Source organism: Sminthopsis crassicaudata, chromosome X (genome assembly GCF_048593235.1).
Source record: "Sminthopsis crassicaudata isolate SCR6 chromosome X, ASM4859323v1, whole genome shotgun sequence".
Taxonomy (NCBI): Eukaryota; Metazoa; Chordata; class Mammalia; order Dasyuromorphia; family Dasyuridae; genus Sminthopsis; species Sminthopsis crassicaudata.
The window spans coordinates 45,836,276-45,856,308 of NC_133623.1; the positions used below are offsets into that span (position 1 = coordinate 45,836,276).

The 20,033-nt window shown below is 46.2% G+C and overlaps 1 protein-coding gene across 2 annotated transcripts in view; it reads left to right on the forward strand.

The window, feature by feature from the left end:
- The first annotated feature begins 5,328 nt into the window (after positions 1–5,328).
- Positions 5,329–20,033, forward strand: part of HS6ST2 (heparan sulfate 6-O-sulfotransferase 2) — a 270,389-nt gene continuing 255,684 nt past the window's right edge. The window contains exon 1 of one of the 2 annotated variants that reach the window (XM_074277526.1): positions 5,329–6,242. In XM_074277526.1, the coding sequence (XP_074133627.1) occupies positions 5,734–6,242 (509 nt within the window). In that variant the 5' untranslated portion in view covers positions 5,329–5,733. The remainder of the gene's footprint in view (positions 6,243–20,033) is intronic. The other variant, XM_074277527.1, reaches the window with a different exon arrangement.

The window sequence follows — 20,033 nt, forward strand, 5'->3', positions numbered from 1 at the left end:
TCCTTCCATGTCAGCACTGCCTCTCCCCTATCATTAGGGCTGTGAGATGACCATTTCTACAATGGGGGGAAGCTAGAAGACATCCCAGCCATCACTCTGAAATTCCCTCCTTTGTTCTGTTCTGAGTGCACGGGCAGTGGATGTGTGATATCACTGGCCAGCTTTGTCATTACAGAGTGAGCAAAATTGAAGGACTTGGGCAAAGGGAGAGAGAGGGAACAGATTTCAGAGGCTTCATGTAGCAAAGTGAACAGCATTCCATGGGTCATGTAGGAGTCAGGTCAAATTTGTTGGCTCCTGAGACTGTATCTAGGGAAGCTCTTTCCTCGGGTCCCCGATAGGTTTGGGGTTGACAGGGTAGCTAGATGGAGAAGATGATCCCAGAGAATGGAGTGAGGAAATGAAGTCATAGAATGGAGGGAAGAGATGACACCAGAGGGTAGACCCTAGAGGAAGGAGGAACATAATTCCAGAAGTAAAGTCTCAGAGGATGGAAAGGGTTAGATAACTCCTCTCCCTCCTTTCAGTCCAAGCTCTTAGAATTGTACCCGGATCAACATTACCTGGTGTGTCTATAGACTGCCCTATTGTTTCACTAATCACTGCAACCAAAACACCCTTCCCAGGTCACATTTCTCTATATGTATTCTTCCTCTTCCCCCCCCCCCCCATTACAGCTTAAGATCCTTTAGGTCAGGGAATGTCTTGTTTTTCATATTTATATCCTAAATATTTAGTGCATTGATCACACATAGTAATAATTTGAGACTTTCCCATCCATCCATTTGATGGATTCGCCCACCCGCCCAAGCATCCATCCACTCATCCATCTACCTATTCATCCATCCATCAATCCACTCACCCATCTATCTACTCATCCATCCATTCACTCACCCACCTACCTACTCATCCATCCATCCACTCACCCACCTACCTACTCATCCATCCATCCACTCACCCACCTACCTACTCATCCATCCATCCACTCACCCACCTACCTACTCATCCATCCATCCACTCACCCACCTACCTACTCATCCATCCATCCATCCACTCACCCACCTACCTACTCATCCATCCATCCATCCACTCACCCACCTACCTACTTATCCATCCATCCACTCACCCACCTACCTACTCATCCATCCATCCATCCACTCACCCACCTACCTACTCATCCATCCATCCATCCACTCACCCACCTACCTCCTCATCCATCCATCCATCCACTCACCCACCTACCTACTCATCCATCCATCCATCCACTCACCCACCTACCTACTTATCCATCCATCCACTCACCCACCTACCTACTCATCCATCCATCCATCCACTCACCCACCTACCTACTCATCCATCCATCCATCCACTCACCCACCTACCTCCTCATCCATCCATCCATTCCCTCAGAAGATGGAGTTGACCTGAGTGTGCATCTTGGAGGATGGATTTTAGAGGCTAAAACGAGATGGACTCAGAGGATGAGATGTGGAGATTAACTTCAGAGAATGGACTCCAGAGGACAGGGATGATTCGGAGAATAGACCTCAGGTGGTAGCAGGCAGACAGAGGAGACTGCTTCAGAGCCTGGAGAATGGAGAGAAGGGAACTCCTAGGGTAGGCTGGATTATAGAAACTAAAGAGAAGGGTTTGACCCCAGATGGTAGAGCTCTACAATCTTCCTGAAAAGCACCTGTATGAAGGCTTTGATTCGCTAAGGAAACATCCTCAGGGGAGGATAATAGAATCAGAGAAACTGAGAGGAAGGAGTCTGGAACAAGGGAGTAGCTCCTAGAATGGGATGCACCATGCTGCTCAGGGACATTCTGCAGGGACCAGAAGTTATCTAGAGGGTCACCTGACTAGGGCAGGATATCTGTTCACACGCTTGCCATTTCCATACCCATCCACCGAGGTGCTGGTGGTCCGAAGTCCGGAGGAAACCATCCACGTTCAAGTCACTCACTATTGACAGTGGCGTGGAACTTCTGAGATAGCCCTAGCTTCTCTCCCTTCTCACCGGGGAGGCTGGGAAAAATCAATGAAATAATATCCAGCCAATTCACAGCCCAATTAATCAGTTGTGGCAGTGGTGGGTTTGAATTCCGGGGTTCCCAGGGGAAATTTTCTGAAAGGGTCCCTTTTACCCCTGGTTAATTGCAATAGAACTAGCTCTCCTGGAGAAAAGGGCTGTTTGGGCAGTATTTATAGCAAAGATTTCTGGCTCGTCCCAATCTTTGAAAGAGACTGCGTGGATTGAGAGAAAGCAGCACTAGCTCGGCAAGCCAGAAACCAGGTTTCGGGTCCAAAGCTTGATGCCCTCTCTGCGTGACCTAGGATATGTCCATTTCCTTCGGCAGGCTGCACTTCCCTCCTTTGTAAAATGAGCCCACAGCTTCCAAGCTCCCTTGCAGCTCTGCTATTCCAGGTTTTACTTGTAAGTATCTCCGATAAAAGGTTCCCGAGAGGAAAATGCTCAAAGTTTCTGTCTCAACCGGAGGCTTGGGGTGTAGTGTAGGTGTGTGGGTGGGGAGGTGATCTCGAGGCAGCGGGAGAGCCTTGCAAATGGCAGCTTTGCCTTCAGAGGACCCGGGATGTGAGCTCCGGCTCAGCTACTTATTCCAGAGTGATTATTAGCAAATTGCTTAATCTCTTTGAATTTCCGAAAAGTGGGGCAGGTAATGGGACCGTCACAAGAATGTGAGAGCCGGCAGGACCCTGGGAGACTGGGAGCTGTCCAACCCCCTCATTTCCAAGAGTAAGAAACTGAGGCCCAGTGAGGGGGGCCGAGGAGGAGCTCGCCTGAAGCAGTACTTACCTCCCAGGCTGGTAGGAGATAATGGACTGAAAGGGCTTTGTAAATTGTTTATAGAAATGTGAGAGGTTATTAGTCTCTAAGTTATTAGTGCCTAGTATGCGAGGGAATCCAAAGTGGTCTGCAAATGAAGTGCTTTGAGCAATATTAGAAACATTTCAGGTATTCTCATCACCCAGATCACCCAGAGCTAGCTGAAGGGGGTGGGGGTGGGGGAAGAGAACAATGACAGCGTAAGCAATTCTGACGTTTTCTTCAGGCATCCTTTCCCTCCCTTCCCTCCTCCGCCTACTCCCCTTTCCAAGAGTAAACTCGGAATCGGTGCTGAATTGGGGGGAGGGGTTGATGCTTTCAGATGAGGGGGGGGGAGGCACCTGAGAACCAGTTTCTCTGCTTTCCACAATCATAGAGTGCCAAGGAACCACTGAGGCCAGAGTCCAATCCCTTCTTTATCCGGAGAGGGAAACTGAGGCCCAGGGAGTTTATGATGAAATGCATTTCTCAGAACCACCCTACGGGATAGGGAGGCGAGTCTTAGGGCGCCCAATTTCGAGAAGGGAAAACGGAGTCAGAAGGGAAGTTCAAGGTCATGCAGTTCACTAGCAACCGAGTCAGGACCGGAATCCGGGGACAGCGAGCGTGTAGCAGTGCACAAGCCCCTTGGCTCTTGGTACACATTCTCTCGTAGAATGGCTAGGGTGATGGCAGCGCTGTTGCCTTCCGTCTCCCACCCACACCTCCTCGCGGAAGTGGCTGGATTGGGACCGGGACTTAGGTTTTCAGATTGCACATCTCTCCAGCATACAGCAAAACTAATTAGGGTTGTGTCTCAGCTAATAGATCACCCACATAGCAGCCATCTCCCCCCCCCCCCCCGAATCCCTCTCGCATTTGTCCTCTCCCATCTTCCCATTGTCAACAGTGCTTTCAAGAAAGCTTTAATCTCTAATTCTCTGCTGTTTTAACAGCCGGTTTAACTGGCCTCCCAGCCTCCGGCCTCTCCCACCTGCAGGTCATTTTCCATGCTTCTCCTTGGGGCGCCCCTAAAAGCCTGCTCTCCAAATCTGTCAGCAGCTCCGGGCCCCGGCGTTCTTTCCCACCCCACCTTCCCAGCCTTATCGAATTCTTTTCCTCCTCACACCACGTGCAAGCTAAATCGGACTCCTCACCGGGTTCACGACTTGCTTTCTCCCATCCTCCTCCGATTCTTGGCTAGACTCCTCCCTCGTTCCCAACCGTTTTAGGCTACCTCTTCAAAGGAGCCCGCCCCGAGGCGCCCCCCCTTTTCAGCTCTGAGCCGCTTTCTCCCCCACCCCTTTCCTTTTTTTGCACTCGGGACACCTCTCTATTCCCAATTATTTGTTGCCTCCTTCCGTCCCTTCCTTTAGAGTATAAGTGCCCTGAGAGGAAGCGGAATGGTGTCCCGGGCAGTCCATGGCTCTGTATTCGGAGGCATCAAATACTGGTAGGATTTGGGGTCCTGGCTGCTCCACCTGTCGCAGCTCAGTTGAGGAACGGACGCTACCGACGGCAAGCACGCTGTCAGCTCCCTTCCAGTCATCTGTCCCACCTCCCACGCTTACTACCTGTGTGACCTTGGGCCAGTAACCTAGCGGCGTCCCCGGACCTCAGTTTCCTCCTCTCTAAAAGGATTTGGACTAGATAGCGTCTGATCCTTCCCCTGCCCCCCCCCCTCAATCTTTGACATCTTGGTTAAAGTCCCGAGAGCCCGGGTCACCATAAAGGAGGTGGGAAAGGGAAAGAAGTGAGACCCCCCCCCTCCCCGCCCCTTCTCCGAACGGCCAGCGCTGGCCGGGACCTCCGAACGCACACAGGCCAGGTCCTTATCGGACAGAGGGGGTAATGGAGACACCCCAAGCTGACAGGGAGACTTGCCCAAGGTCTCTGAGAGTGGGAAGGTATCCCGCCTCCCCGGCTACCGGCGGCACCCCCACTCCCGCCGCCATCCCCACCCCACGTCTCCAAACCAACCTGGTTCCAGCAGCTCCGACTTCAATTTGCCGAACCACTGAACCATCCCTAATACACCCCCTACTGAGGAAGGCAGGCTCCCGAGAGAGTCCCACAGCGTCCCTCCATCCCAATTTCAAGGTGGGGTGGGTGGGGGCTAAAGTGGGGAGCCAGCAATTCCACGATAGACGGCTGCCAAAGCCACCGGACTCACTTCGGACCCTCCCTAGAAAAGGAGCCGAGCACTTTGGGGGATTTCGGGGGGGGGGGCGGTGTGTGAGGGGGTAAGTGCCCATCGGGGCCGCCTCCTCCCCCACGCCCAAGGTGGGACGGGCGCCGCCCCGGGAGCTAGGTGTGCGTGAGGGCGGGGCCGGGGCGGGGCGGGGCGCCCTGCGGAGGATGCCGGAGGAGGGGGAGGAGCCCCGGGAGGCAGGGGGCGGAGCCCGGGAGGAGGCCGGGAGGCGAAGTGCGGGCAGGAGCTAAGTGAGCAGGGGAGGAGCTGGGGCCGACGTGAGGGAGGCGGGCCGGCCGACGGGAGAAAGTGGGGCGGGCTCGGGCGCTCGGCGAGCGGTTCCCAGTGTTGTGGCGGAGTGAGGCAGAGGAGAGAGGGAGAGCAGAGGAGAGCAGAGGGAGAGGGAGGGCGAGGAGCAGGACGAGCAGGAGAGCGCCGCAGCGCTGAGCCTGCCGGGAAGGAAGGAAGCAGCTCGGCCGCGGCAGCGGCAGGAGCCACGACAGGGGCGAAGGCTGCACCCGCCCCGGCGCCCGGCCCGGCTCTGGGTCGCAGTCCCGCGCGCCAGCCCGCACGCTCCCACGTTTCATGGACGCGGCCGCCGGCCCCCTCCGAGTGCTCCGCGCGCCCCGCCAGTGAGAGCGCCCCGCAGCCGCTCGCCCCCTTCTCCCTGCCCGGGCGCCTGCCCTCCCGTCCCGCGCCGCCCTCCGGGCGGACCATGGATGACAAATCCAACAAGCTGCTCCTGGCCCTGGTGATGCTGTTCCTGTTCGCCGTGATCGTTCTGCAGTACGTGTGCCCCGGCACCGAATGCCAGCTCCTCCGCCTGCAGGCGTTCGCCTCGTCCCGCGCCGACCCGTACCGCACCGAGGACGAGAGTCCGCCGCGCTTCGTGGCCCGCCTCAATTTCACCGACGCCGAACTCCTGCGGAAGGTCGACTTCAACATCAAGGGGGACGACCTCATCGTCTTCCTGCACATCCAGAAGACCGGGGGCACCACTTTCGGCCGCCATCTGGTGCGCAACATCCAGCTGGAGCAGCCGTGCGAGTGCAAAGCCGGCCAGAAGAAATGCACTTGTCACCGGCCCGGCAAACGCGAGACCTGGCTCTTCTCCCGCTTCTCCACCGGCTGGAGCTGCGGCTTGCACGCCGACTGGACCGAGCTCACCAACTGCGTGCCCTCCATCGTGGACAGCAAGAAAGAAGTCAAGCTGCGACCCACCAGGTGAGCCGGGCAGGTCCGCTCGCGCGGCCCGCCGCCGCTGCTGCCGGCCCCGAGCTCCCAACTTTTGGCCGGGGGTGGGGGTGTGGGTGTGGAGGCGGCCTTTCCCGGGGCTCCCGGACGCATTGTCCCTCCCCCCTCCCTCCCTAGTCCTGGCTGCGAAGGGTGGGGGTGGTCCCTTGCTTTTCCGGGGGGGGGGGGGAGGAGGGGGAGCATCCCCTTTGATCTCGGGAAGCATGCAAAAACAATTCCCACCGAGAATGACCGCAAACCGCCACCGCGGGCGGGGAAATTGCCTCCATACAGCTGCAGTAATTGCCCGCCGTCTGCGCGCGTCCCCCCCCCCTTTTTCCTCTGCAGAAACTTGATGGGAAGGGGGGACCCCGTCCAAGGCGAGAAAAGCCCGTTGGGGCCCCTGGGAACGGGGATGGCGGCAGGGACCGGTCCCGGGGTGTGTGTGGTGTGTGTGTGTGTGGGGGGGCGGCCGGACAGCTCTTTAGGCTGGAGAGGGAGGGGGGCAGGACTCGGAGCGATTGCGGTCTAAATCCCGTCCCCGAAGCCCGACCCCTTCCCCCCCCCTCCCGCCCCCCGCGTGCTCCGGAGCCTCGGGCTCTCGGGCTCTCCAGACACAATTTGCTTTTTCTCTGCAGGTGTTTCTGGACAGCCTTACAAATAGCTCTCACTTCCCAGCTCGCCTCGGCGCAAACTCTAGTTATTTGTAGCAGAGCGCTTCTGCTGGTTGGGGGGGGGAAGGGGGTGCTCCAGCCTGGGCGCTGGGGGGCCCCGCCGGGCTTCCTCACCAAGCCCCAATTACTTCCCAGTAGTAATGTGCTAAGATAGCCGGGTGTCCCCTGCGGGCAGCAGCTGGCTGGGGGTGGGGGGTGGGGGGCTTCTTTCTGCCCGGTGCCAGGGGGCCGGGGTGAGCCCCGGGGGCTCTCTGGAACCCGGGCAATATCGAAGGCACACAGCCTCCAGGAGGGGCTGAAATGGAGGCTGTACCAGAGGGCTGTGGAGTAAAGTTGTACGGTTTGGGAACAAAGGTTCTCCCCCTTCCCCCCCTTTTTTATTGCTTGGTTGTAAGTGGGGAGGGGGGGGGGCGTTCTTCAGCTCCTCTTGGCAGGTTTGGGAGGCTGTGGATGAATTTGATGGAGCCAGCGCCAAGGGTTTTTGCAAATAAAAAAGCAGCCACCCATGGCTCCAGTTGTGCAGCCCAGATGCCCTGGCTTCGGTGACCTCTGCCCTCACATCGTCCCCAGCCTAAGCCCGGGGAGAAGGATCCCCTAGACGATTGTGTCAGTGTTCTCCTCTCCCCCCCACCCCAAGTGTATGACTTCTCCATCTTCCTTGATGTTATAATGTCTGGCAGATGGTTCTCGGAACTCCACAGTGAGCGATGGACCTTCTGTCGGATCGGAACCAAATTTTGCTGTGAGAACTGAGTGGCCGGGCTGTTTCTGGAAAGCCAGTGAGAGGTCACCTAGATGCACTCCTCGGGGACAAGTTTCAGCCTCCCCCAGGCTTAAGCCTGCCCATAACACCTTTTTTTTTTTTTTTTTTTTTTTTTTTCCCCTCCCAGGGCTAGAATCCCTGTGGATCTTTCATTTGGTTGCTTCTCCAGCTTCAGATGTGCTGGAATGGGCTAAGAGGCTTGGGCTTGAAGGCTCAGGGAAGTGCCTGCCCAGACCTGGGGCCCTTATTCCCGCTTCCCCCAATCCCTGGGCCCTGTGGGCTCTGGGAGGATGTGGGGATGCTCACCACTTACACTGCCGCCTTGGCAGAGAAGCTAGTGCTAGCCTTTTCTCTCTGTTCCCGCATGGCAATTTTCAAAAGGAGATCTTCAGGGCAGACAGAGCATTCCCAGCCATTGCCCCCTGGATGGCAGGGGGCCTACGTCCTTATTATAGTCCAGTTCCTGAGAAGTTCCACAATGTATTTCTGTTTAAAAAGCCTTCTGAATGGGTGGGCCAGGGGTCTATGCGGTTGGTCCTTGGACACACCATTATTAATGCCCTACGGATTATTTACTTAATTGACCTCTGAAGAAATCAGACTATGGGAGCCTTTGTTGCGATTAGTTTTAACAGTCAGGACCTTTCAAGCAAGGGTTTTCGTCTATGGGGAGAACAGCTTCTCTCCCTCAAATAGAGGCAAAAAAATGTGTTTGGAATAGAATGGAATGGAATTTCTCTGTAGTTTTTTTTTTTTTTTTTTTTTTTCATTTTTACAAAGGGTGACACTACTGCCATCTAGTAGGGGGAAGAAGGTTTCTATCATTTTTCCTTTATCAAAGATGACTCTTTTTTGAAAGTCGGGGTTACATGCTATTTTCAAGAAATGAAAATCTACTAGAAACATTTCTACTTGCAATCTCTCTCTCTCTCTCTCTCTCTCTCTCTCTCTCTCTCTCTCTCTCTTTCTCCCCTCCCCCACCCTCCCTCCCTCTCTCTCCTTTACCCCCCTCCTTGTATCTGTCTCCCCTCCATCCCTCATTATGAAAAGAATGCTAACCTGAGAACTCCACGATCTTGGATTTCCCACCATTCTGAGGCTGTCTCCTATTTGGGGAACTAATTTTCTCTGTTTTGACAGCCTAGGTGAGCTCTCTGTGTGTGTCCAGTAGATGTGGAATTCACAACTAATCCCAGGGTGTTCTCTATTGACAGCCATAGCTCCTTGGATTGTGTCCCCCCTCCCAATACAGAGAGATCCATTGACTTAGGACAATAAAAGAAAAACCCTTCTACTGAAATGAATTGAAGACAGTCTTAGCAAGCCAGTGTGCATTCGACTAGGAGTTAGGACACCTGGGTTCTCCCACCTCTGCTAGCCTAATCTTTACAGGAGACGTTTTATTTTTGTGCACCCCAGCTTCTTATCTCTAAACTGGAGTTATTAATATTGCTTTACATTAGTAGCTCACGTTTCCCTTGAAAGCTTGCAAAACCCCGAGTGAGGTAAGCAGAGCAAGCAAACATTCTTATCCTCGTTCCCTAGATAAGGAACCTGAGGGAAGTGAAATGTTTTATCCAAGGCCACCCAGCTAGTAAGTGGCAGAGGCCAGAGCCACGTTTCCCGACTTCTGGTGTGCTGCTAATTTACTCCACCATGTTGCTTCTCCCTTTAAGAGGAGGGCTTCTGCTGAAGTAGGGGCTGGCGTGACTGCTTGGAGATCCAGACGGGCCTTCAGGATTACCTGGGTGGGAGCTCTAGGCTAGCCAGGGCCATGGAGCGGGAGCTAAAACTCCCCAATTATTTTCTTTCTGATGTCAGGGATGTTCTCTGTGCACAGGGCCAATGCTTTTGTCTCCTTGGGCCTCGGGTTCACAATCAATCAGTGAACATTTATTAAATCTACTGGAGACTGAGCTAGACATACAAAGACAAAAATGACAGTTCCTGACCTCAAGGTCCTTATGTTCTATCCTGAGAGACTGCTTTACATAAAGGAGTAGATAGGGAATATATGCAAGCTAAATACAAGATACTTTGGGGAGAGAGGACAATGGGAACTGGGAGGATTAGGAAAGGGGGTGCCTCTCTTAATGAGGCCGGGCAGCCTCAGGGAGCCGATGGGAGAATCCTTGGGTGCTTTGGAGCTGCCAAATGGAAGAGAATGCCATCACATCGCCTGCCACAGGACAAAGAAAGTGCTCGGCTGGCCAAAGCCTCAAGATGTTCATTAAGGGGATTTTTTTTGTTTCCATTAGAAATGGCTGTTGAAGTATCTGTCACCATGTCATTGGGGGTTAGCAAATGGTTCTGCTCCTCTTAAAGGCACTAATAACATTTTTGAAATTGCATCTAAACACCATTGCCCAGCAGCTGTTGAAACTCCAAATCCTCTTGGCTGTTCGGGGCCACATTCACAGCTGTCTATCTGAGGGCGTTGACTTGGTGTGAAGAATTCAAGAGGGGGGCTGCAGAGCTGGAATGATCTTCCATTTTCCCACAAGGAAAATTTCTATTGGCAAAGACCTGATTCTAAAAGCAATAAAAGATTTCTGTTTCTGATACTCGGAAGCCAATCTATGGGGCCCTCATTCTTTGGTTTAATTTTTTTTAAACAACTTAACTGAAGGATATTTAATTGGCATGTGAAATTGGGTGGAGTATGGTGGGTATCGAAGATAGGGACTAGCCCCAGGTTGAGGTGTGGATGCTGACATTTGGAACAGGGATCCTTAGAAATCAAGTCTTATGTTTCCAAACGTATGGTCTGTTGTGAGGGATCTATCTTGCCATTTCATTGAGTAACACGGCATATTCTCTAGGAAGCCATGCTTTCTCTGGACGGAATAAGCAATCGATCTCACCATACCCACGTATATGTGTTTCTACTTTTCAAACCTCTGTAGATGATGTTGTGTTTAATAAAATACAAACTCATTTCAGAGAATGATTGAATTCTGAGTTGTCTTTTGTGAATTTGGCTTTTCTCTTATCAAAAGGAACTAATAACATTATAATGAGGGAAGCCTCATGAAATGAAAAAAAAAATTCCTCACGGACAAAAAGGTTTGGGACCCCCATCATTATATATATATATATATATATATATATATATATATATATATATATATATATATATATATATATATATATATATATATATATATACACACATATATATATATACATATATATATATATATATACACACATATATATATATATACATATATATATATATATATTTACTTAAGAAGCAAATACTAGGAACCAGCTACTGTGGTAGGCACTGACCTCAGGGAGCTAACATTTCTATTGACACAGCAAAGCATGTTCACAGGATACATAGATGCCGTTGAGGAAGCCACCATGGGAGAAAAGACTCGCTGAATATAGACAGTCGCAAAGCTAGTTCTCAAACCTAGACCCTTCACCTCAAAATTGAGTGTTCTTTTCACTACTTTGTACTTTCTTGTCCTTGATGTTTTTCTTTAAATTTTTTGAGCTAATTCCATTTGGCAAGAACAAGAAAATTTCTTTCATGTCTCAGATACATGTGTGCAAATCCTGAACTTAATTCTCTCTCTCCCTCCCTTCCCTCCTCTCTCTCCCTCCCTCCCTCCCTCCCTCTTTCTCTCTCCCTCATTTTCTCCCCTTCCTTCTCTCCCCCTCTTTCTTTCTCCCTTTGTTCTCTCTCTTTTCTCTTTCTCTTTCTCCTCTTTCTCTTTCTCTCTATCCTTCCCTCCATATAAGAGTGGATTCTAGATTCCTTCATGTAACAAGCTGGGACACAGTGATTTGGAAAAGCTACCTTAGCCATTTGTATAGACCCATTTCATCTTAGATTCCATTACTCTGCCTTTATCTAGATATCTTTAGTGGGAGCTCTTGGAGCTATGGGAGTTTTTATCCCTTCCCATGGGCCCTGTATTTATTAGAAGGAAAAGAATTCATCATGGTATGGGATCTGAAGGTTTTGATGTGTGCCCAGTATTTCATGGAAGTCATATAGCTGTAAATGGCCCTATACAGATCTAGGTTCACAGGGTAACCAGTATGAGGGACTCTAAACAAATTCTTCTTAAGAAGTTAGTTTAGATGAATATGGAAATATATTTAGAAGAATTGCACATGTTGGACCTATATTTGATTGCTTGCTGTCTAGGGAAGGGGAGGGAAGGAGAGAGGGAGAAAAATTTGGAACACACGGTTTTGTAAAGGTGAATGTTAAAAAATTATCTTTGCATGGATTTGGAAAAATAAAAAGATAAATTTTTTTAAAAATTAGTCTAGAACTTAGCTTCTGAAACATGTGGTCATAAGATGAGGTCTCATAACTGAAAGTATGGGTCATGAAATGATGATTCATTATCAGGAAATGTTTGATTTGTAGACTTGTTTTTTTATACCTATATACTTGGGATCACATAAAAATTTCTCAGACAGAAAGGGGTCATGAGTGAAAAAAATTTAAGAAGCCCTGATCTAGAATGAGCCAGGCAAGGTTAAGAAATAATTTTTTAATGACTTGTAGCATGATCTTACATATATTACCATAAATTTAGAGCTGGGAAGGATTGTAGAGGTAAGTTAGTCCAATTTCTTCCTTTTACAGCTGGGGAAACTAAGTCCACCAGAGGTTAAGTTATTTGTCTACAGTCACACTGATAGTGAAAGTATTAGGGCTGGCAACCTTTTCCTTTGAATGGAATAAATCCCCTCTTCATCTCTGAACACACTGCCTCCTCAAGTTAGGAAATTTGGTGGTCTGAGGCTTCTTCCCATTTATTTATTTATTTGTTTCTTTGTTCATTCATTTTTTTTCTGAGACTTATTTTTAAATAATACTTTGTTTTGGGTGAGTGTCCTCAAGTGAGGGAAAGGAGTTTTTGGTTGCAAATGTTTTTTAAATAAATAATTAAAATAACTTAGATATGCTTGGCAGTATATTTCAGTCTGCATCAAGTAGTTTGTAAAATTTACGATCTCTTATAATGGAAAGAGCACTGGATATAGAGTTGGGTTCAAATCTCAGCTCTGTCCTTATGACCTTAGGACAGATGATTCCTAAAGTTCCTTCTGTCTTTTGAATTGTGGTCTATGATAATTCCATAACCACTATGGTCACCCTCAGCTAATTAGCCTCTGGAAAACTGGAATCCTCAACTAGAAGATCTCAAGTTTGTCCCCTTCCCCCCACTGTCTTTTGCATTAGCCAAAAGAGAATAGTTTTGAGGTCAAGCTGAAAGACCTTATAGATGTTCACTATGGTCATGAAGATTTCAAATCTGGCCTCAGCTGTGTGACCCTGGGCAAGTCATTTAGCTTTTAACCTCAGTTTTCTTCTCTATAAAATGAGCTGGAGAAGGAAATGGCAGATCACTGCAGTAATTTTAAGAAAACTCTAATTGTGGTCATTGAGAGTCGGGTAAGACAGAAACAACTCAACCCAAAAGCGCTGAAAAGAGGCTTTAAAATTCATTTTATCCATCTTCCTCATTTGAGAGAGGAGGAAACTGAGGCCCAGAGAGGGGAGGGAATTTTCTCTAGCTATTGGAAAGAATGAATTAATCAGTGACCAGTCATTTGTTATCATGTCACAAAAAGATGTTATGTGCTAGGCTTACCAAGACAAAAAGCCAAGATACTTTATGCCTTTGGGGAGCTTGCATTATGATAAAGAACTATTATTCTTCATCTGGCCATCTCTTTTTTCAAGAACTTCTGAAACATTCTAGATTTTACTCAGAATTGGGCAAGTTCTTAACATTAACAATAAAACCCTATGAATTCTAGGTTTATTTCTTTAGGAAATACATTTTTTTATCTTCTCAAGATTTCTGAAGATGCTGCTACTAGGGGGTTATGGTATTATTTGTTACTAGATTGAAGATGTGTGGTTAGTAAAGAGTTATATCTAAGGACCTTCCCAGCTCTAAATTCCCAAGAAGTGTTATCAAGTTAGTGTAGTCTCAGGTATAGACTAGGAGATCCCAGACATTAGATTTTTCTATCCTGATATTAGGATGTGCCTTCACGGATATTATACATGTATAATGTACATATCATACATATATATGTTTGTGTGTGTAAATATGTAATATATATGTTGGATTTTATAATGTAATGTTAGATTACAGATATAGATTATGTATGAATGTATATGTGAATATTTGATCATGTGAAATTTCATTTCATTGATTAGATCTGCTGCCGTGGAGAGTTTCCTTTTCTGAAGCAGTTCATCACTTCCTTATGACTTAGCAGTTCCGTTCTAGGGTTAGGGTTGCCTGAGGCACTTAGAGGTTAAATAATTTGCCCAAGTAGGACCACATTGCTAGGCAATTGATCAGTTGATCAGTCAATAAGTATTAATCCCTCACTAGGCACTGTGCCAGGTGCTGAGGATAAAAAGACAGAAGGGGACCAGTCCTTGTAAGTGTCAGGGACAGGATTTCATTCATGGGCTTCCTGATTTCAGGGTCAGTACCCTCTCTGCCCTGATTGACTCTCCTTAGAAATCATGATACCACGAGAATTGAAGTAACATGAAGACAGAGACCATTTCCTTTTTGCCTTTCTCTCTCCAGGACTTAGCCCAGAGTAAATGTTCATTAAATGCTTGATTGAGTAGATTTACTTAAAAATGCACAGTAGCAGAAGTAATATGGGTTTGACATGTAAGACACAAAGGTAAGTGTTCATGCAGGAAGTCACTTGATTTCAATGAACCTTGATTTCTTTTGTAATAATGAAGGGTTGGACTAAATCCTCTCTCTTTCAGGTCCCTTCTACTTCTAAATTGTATAAGTGACTACAAATACTTTGTACAACTTTGAGAAATCCCTAAAGCTCAAGAGCAATCTTTCCTTTTTTGGCTTTTGTTCTTTGGTTCTGTTCTGGACCTAATGATTGGCTCCATTGCCTAAACTAGTTTACATTAGTTTAACCAAATATATATATATATATATATATATATATATATATATATATATATACACATATATATATGTATGTATATATATATATATATGTATGTATGTATGTATGTATGTATATATCAGGTGACCAGCAGAAGATCCTGTTTCCTTCAGACCCTGGTTAACTGAGATGTTCCTATATGTTGAATGATTCCTCTCAGTTGACTTGTCATTGAAACGACATGGGTATGTACAAGGGATTTTTAAAAATGTTGAAAAATGAACCCTGACACTTCCTGATAAATAAAATTACATTATTTAATCATTGATGTTAATTTTTTTTTGAATTAGTCATCTTTTTCTCCTCATCTTCTAAATCATCATGGCTAATAAACATGCATAATGGCAAATGGCCCTTCTATTGTCATTGTAAGCTTGGGGAAATGTTTATGTCTGGATGCTAGTAAAATATTTATTGGCCCACTCACTCCTGTAATGGGTATGAGGCATTGAGTGAAGTTCACAAATTATTCAGGGCTCCTTATTTCATCTCATCTGTTGTTTCTGCTACTTTCCCACCAAGAAGGTTGCTGAACGAAGGCTTGGCCACATTTCAGAGAACTGTACTAAGGAAAGCCAACGGGGACATTCAACTTGGCCTTTTCTGGAACATTCTACCTTGTCAAGTATAGACACCAATGCAAATTCAGTCCATGAGATTCATATTTATAGCTCTGCAATCTTTTTGAACTGGTGATCCTGAGAGAGATGTGGAAAGAACTAGGGAACAAAGTCTGTGCTAGAAAGATATCAACTAAGAGGGTTGAGGAACATAGTGATAGATATTCTTTTTCTGATAAAATATGGGAAAGTCGTAAGTTGTAACTCAGACATCAGTGCTGAGGTATATTAACTGAGATTAGTTTTTACCTCGCTTATTTAATCTGAGCTGGTATGAAGCCTGCTCTCCATTGACGCAGATGTCTGCCAAAAGGACTTCTCAGTCTATTTGATTACTTTTGGAATCTCACTAGCGGAGAAGCCGTGGCAAACCTGTCTGTTTCTTGTGTTGTGTTCAGTGTCTAATGAATCACTTCCACAGACTTTTCTGAAGGTATGGGTTACGATTGAAACATGCCACACATTGATTTACATCAAATGAATTAGGCCCGTGTGTGCAATCCCTTGTATTAATTGCCTTTCTCCACCAATTGTAATAGACAGTGCTTCGGTACAGTATCAGCTTGGATTCACTCGTGCAGATCACTGTGACTTGACTAGAAAAGGGAATGAGATTTTACTACAAGAAATAGAACAACAACAAAAATCCCTGGGGTTTAGAAGTCACTAATGTTGACCCATCTGCAAATGATCAGAGATGTTGAGCTGGAAGGAACTTTGAAGACTGACTAGTCCCCTCCCTCCCTCCTCATTTTACAAAGGAGGAAACTGAGGCCAGAAGGAAAGTGACTTACTTAAAATCAAATGGATAGCAAGAAGCAAAGGTAGGTTTCTCTGATGCCAAAATCCTCTTTCCATTAAATCAACACATATTTTTAATTTATTATTTGTTTATTCTTATTTTGCTTCATAAAGAATGCTTGGACTATATGAGAATGGATCGGTAGAACTGTAAAAACCGTTAGAGAGCATTTTATACATCCCTTTCTATATCATAGATGGAAGAAAACTGAGGCCCTGAGTGGTGGAAATGACTTGTCCAAAGTTGGTGGTAGAATCAGAGCAGAATTGAGCCTCAGACTGGCTCTTAGCTCAGTCCCTGTGGCAAGAGGATGGTTTTCTAGTTGGCAAGTTGGTCAATAAACCTTTATTAAGTACCAGACACTGATATGTACTGAGGATGCAAAAAGAAGCAAAAGACAGTTCCTGTTCTGAAGGAACTCATAATCTAAAGAGGGAGACAATCAGCAAACATATATGTACAAAATATAGATGGGATAAATAGGAAATATTTAACAGAAGATACTAGACTAGGATCTGGGAAAGGCTTCCTGTCCAAGATAGGATTTTAGTTAGGACTTGAAGCAAGTGGATGGAGTTGGAGAAGGAGAGCATTCTTAGGCAGAAGGACAGCTAGAGAAAATTCCTGGAGCCAAGAGATGGAGTAGCTTATATACAGACTAGCCTGGAAGACAATATCATGAAATTGAATGGTAGGAAGTGAGGTAAGAAGACTGGAAAGGCAGGAGGAAGTTAGGTTATAAAGGACTTTGAATACCAAGCCAAGGAGTTTGTATTTGATCCTGGAAGCAGTAAGAAACCTTTGGAGTTTATGAAGTGGAGGTGGTGGTGACAACAAAATTGCTTTGTCGGCCAAATGGAGGCTGAATTGGAGTGGGGAGAGATCCATTGAGGCAGGCAGAGTCATTAGGTCCAGGAGTGAGGTGATGAGGGCCTGTACCAGAGTGATGATGGTGTTAGAGGGGGAAAAAGGGCTGGATTTGAGAGAGATTGCAAAAGTGAAATATCCAGGCCTTGGCAGTAAAAGTTAGACTTCTTCTGATGGCCTTCTGGTTATGGGAATGATTTTCCTGGCTTTGTGGACATGTAGACATAGTCTCTGAGCCAAAGTCAAGTGAGTTCAACTGGCATCTCTCATTTAATCTGGGAGGTCAAGCATCTAGTGAAATCAGAGGATCATGAGTTCACAGCTAGAAAAGACCTCAGACATCAGTTAATCCACTACTTCATTTTACAGCTTAAAAAGCATTCTCTGACAGTAAAGTGAAATAGGATAAGCAAAATACTAATGCCGGTCACAGAATCTCAGAATCGGGACCTCAGAAGCCATTCTAGTTCAACCCATGCATGAACAATGTCTTCCGACAGCAGTCATTCAGTCTTTGCTTGAAGGCCTCCTGTAATGGTGAAAACCAGTATCTCCCAAGGTAACCCATTCCACTTTTGGTAGCTTTCGACAACAGGATGGTTTTCCTTTCACCAAGCCGAAATCGACTCTCTACTACTTTTACCCAAATGGCTCCCTGGACTACTCTCTGAGCCCAGGCAGAACATGGTTTCAAATATTTGAATTCAGCCATTATATTATACCATTCTCTCTTAAGTCTTTTTTCCCCTGTAGTCTAAATGTCAGTTTTGCAAGCCAGTGCTCTTTTGGTATAATACTGAAGCCCTTTTCTATCTTACTCACCCACATCTGATTACTTTCTAAAGTGTGGCAACCAGAGCAAACTTGGTATTCGAGATGTGGGAAGCCCATGACAGTGAGAGTCTCAGTCCCAGACCTGAACCCTGGGCTTCTCTTAATGGAGCCTTGGACAGATTTGCCACTAAGGTACTATTTGAGCTCTTTGTCAGTCTAAAAAATTCCAGAAATTGGTAAATCCTATTTTATAGATAAAGAAACTGATTCCAAGAGAGCAGGAGTGATATACTCAAAGTTATACAGCTATTAAATAGAACTTGGGCATGAAGACATGATGTCCTTCTTTCATATGTAGCATTTTGTTCTTTTTGTTGTTCTCGGTTTTTTTTTGTATGCCACACCGTGCTGCCTTGAGGAGAACTGAAACATGTGTTGGGTTTCTCAGCTGAAAACAGCTCCCCAAAGGGGAGCTTAAATGGTTTGTGCTTCTTTTGAGATACAGTGGGTTTTTCCTCATTGGAGGTCTTTATCCAGAGTATGGGTGACCATTTGTTTGAATGGTTCAATCAGTCAATACATATTTATTAAGCACTTACTTTGTGCCAGGAGTTATGTTTTGGGGATACCCACACAAATAAAAACATATAGCCTCTGCCCTCATGGAGCTTACAATTTAAGAGAATGAAGAGAAGATAGAACAGGATGCTGAAAAAGGGGGAGGTGGAGGTAGTCGGCTTGGGGGGCATGATGGAAAGTTCTGAAGAAGACCAAAAGCAGTGAAGCTGTTGAACTCCCTCTTTAAATAGAGATCCTAAAGTCTGTGTCCCTTGCCCCCCAGGCAAAGAGTTCAGTCAGAGAGGGCACAGGGTGATGATGAGATGTGAGAACCAAGCAGATTCAATTTGGCAGCATAACAAGATTTTCCAATGATGAGTTTGCTGGGAGAGGAAGGCATGATGGAGTGGTCCAAATAAGTCCAAAAGTGATGTAGCTTATGGGAAATGGGGAGAGAAACTGTATTGAGCCCCTCTTTAAACAGAGACCTTGGAGCCCTTGGTCCTGACTTCCAGATGCACAAGATGGTCGTTGAGGTCCCTTCCAACAAAAATTCCTTTATCCTATGAAATAGCCAGTAATCATAGCATATTCCCTTGAAAGCTACTATTCCACCAGAATTGATCCAGGAAGATTTTTTTTAAAGCATCAATTAAAAAGTGGCTCACAAATTAGTACTCTCTGGGTATAGCTAACACTATTAGCTTTCAAAATTATTAGATTTTGATTAATTATGAGTTATGAATTAATAATGAAAAATTAGATTAGATAAAAATATTAGATTTCAAGAAGACTTTTAAGGAAGACTGACAGGAATACTTTCCTTCTTGGATCTCTGTATTTCTCATTTCTTTTTTTTTTAAACTAATTTATTTATTACAAAGCATATGCATGGGTAATTTGTATTTCTCATTTCTTTGTTGCATTCCATTCACATACATCAAGTGGGATGAAGATGGAGATAGGGACTGTGTTATTTAATCCAAAAAACATTTATTACGGAGTATCCGGAGGCTCTTGCCATGCCTTCTGCTGAGATGTGGTGCCATGCCAGTGGTTGATACCTTTAGCAAGTATTCCATCTTCCCATTTTATGCCTACCTGATATTAATGATGAAAGGAATCATTAAACAAGATTATCTCTCATATATCATTCAAGAAATCTTGACCATCCGAACCAGGGGCAAAAATTGCAGTGGGTGAAGACTGCCTTTTGTCCAGATTGATGTTCAATTAGATGAACAATCTATAGAATTTATTCCTCATTGTATGTATCTTGACCAGACAGTGCAAATAGACAATGAGCTCAGCTCAGGAGGAAGAGAATAGGTAAGATTACTTTTAAGAAATCACAAAGTCCTGGGACAGCTAGGTAACATAGTGGATAGAACACCGGTCCTGAAGTCAGGAGGATCTGAATCCAAATCTGGCCCCGGACACTTAACACTTCCTAGCCCGTATGACCTTGGGCAAGTCACTTAACCCCAATTGCCTCAGCAAAAAAAAAAATCACAAAGTTCCTTTAATGACTCCAAGTTTTTCCCATATGTGAAGGCACATCTTTTTTTTTTTTTTAATACCAGTACACTACTAATTTTGTTGAATGGCTGAGTTATAGAGGACATCAGTCTCTAAAGATTAAGGCATTTGATTTTGGGTGTGAGCAGGCCATAACATTTAACAAATGAAGAACTAGTAAAATGACCTGGGGTAAAGGTTGTCATCCAAGAAATATATAAAGAA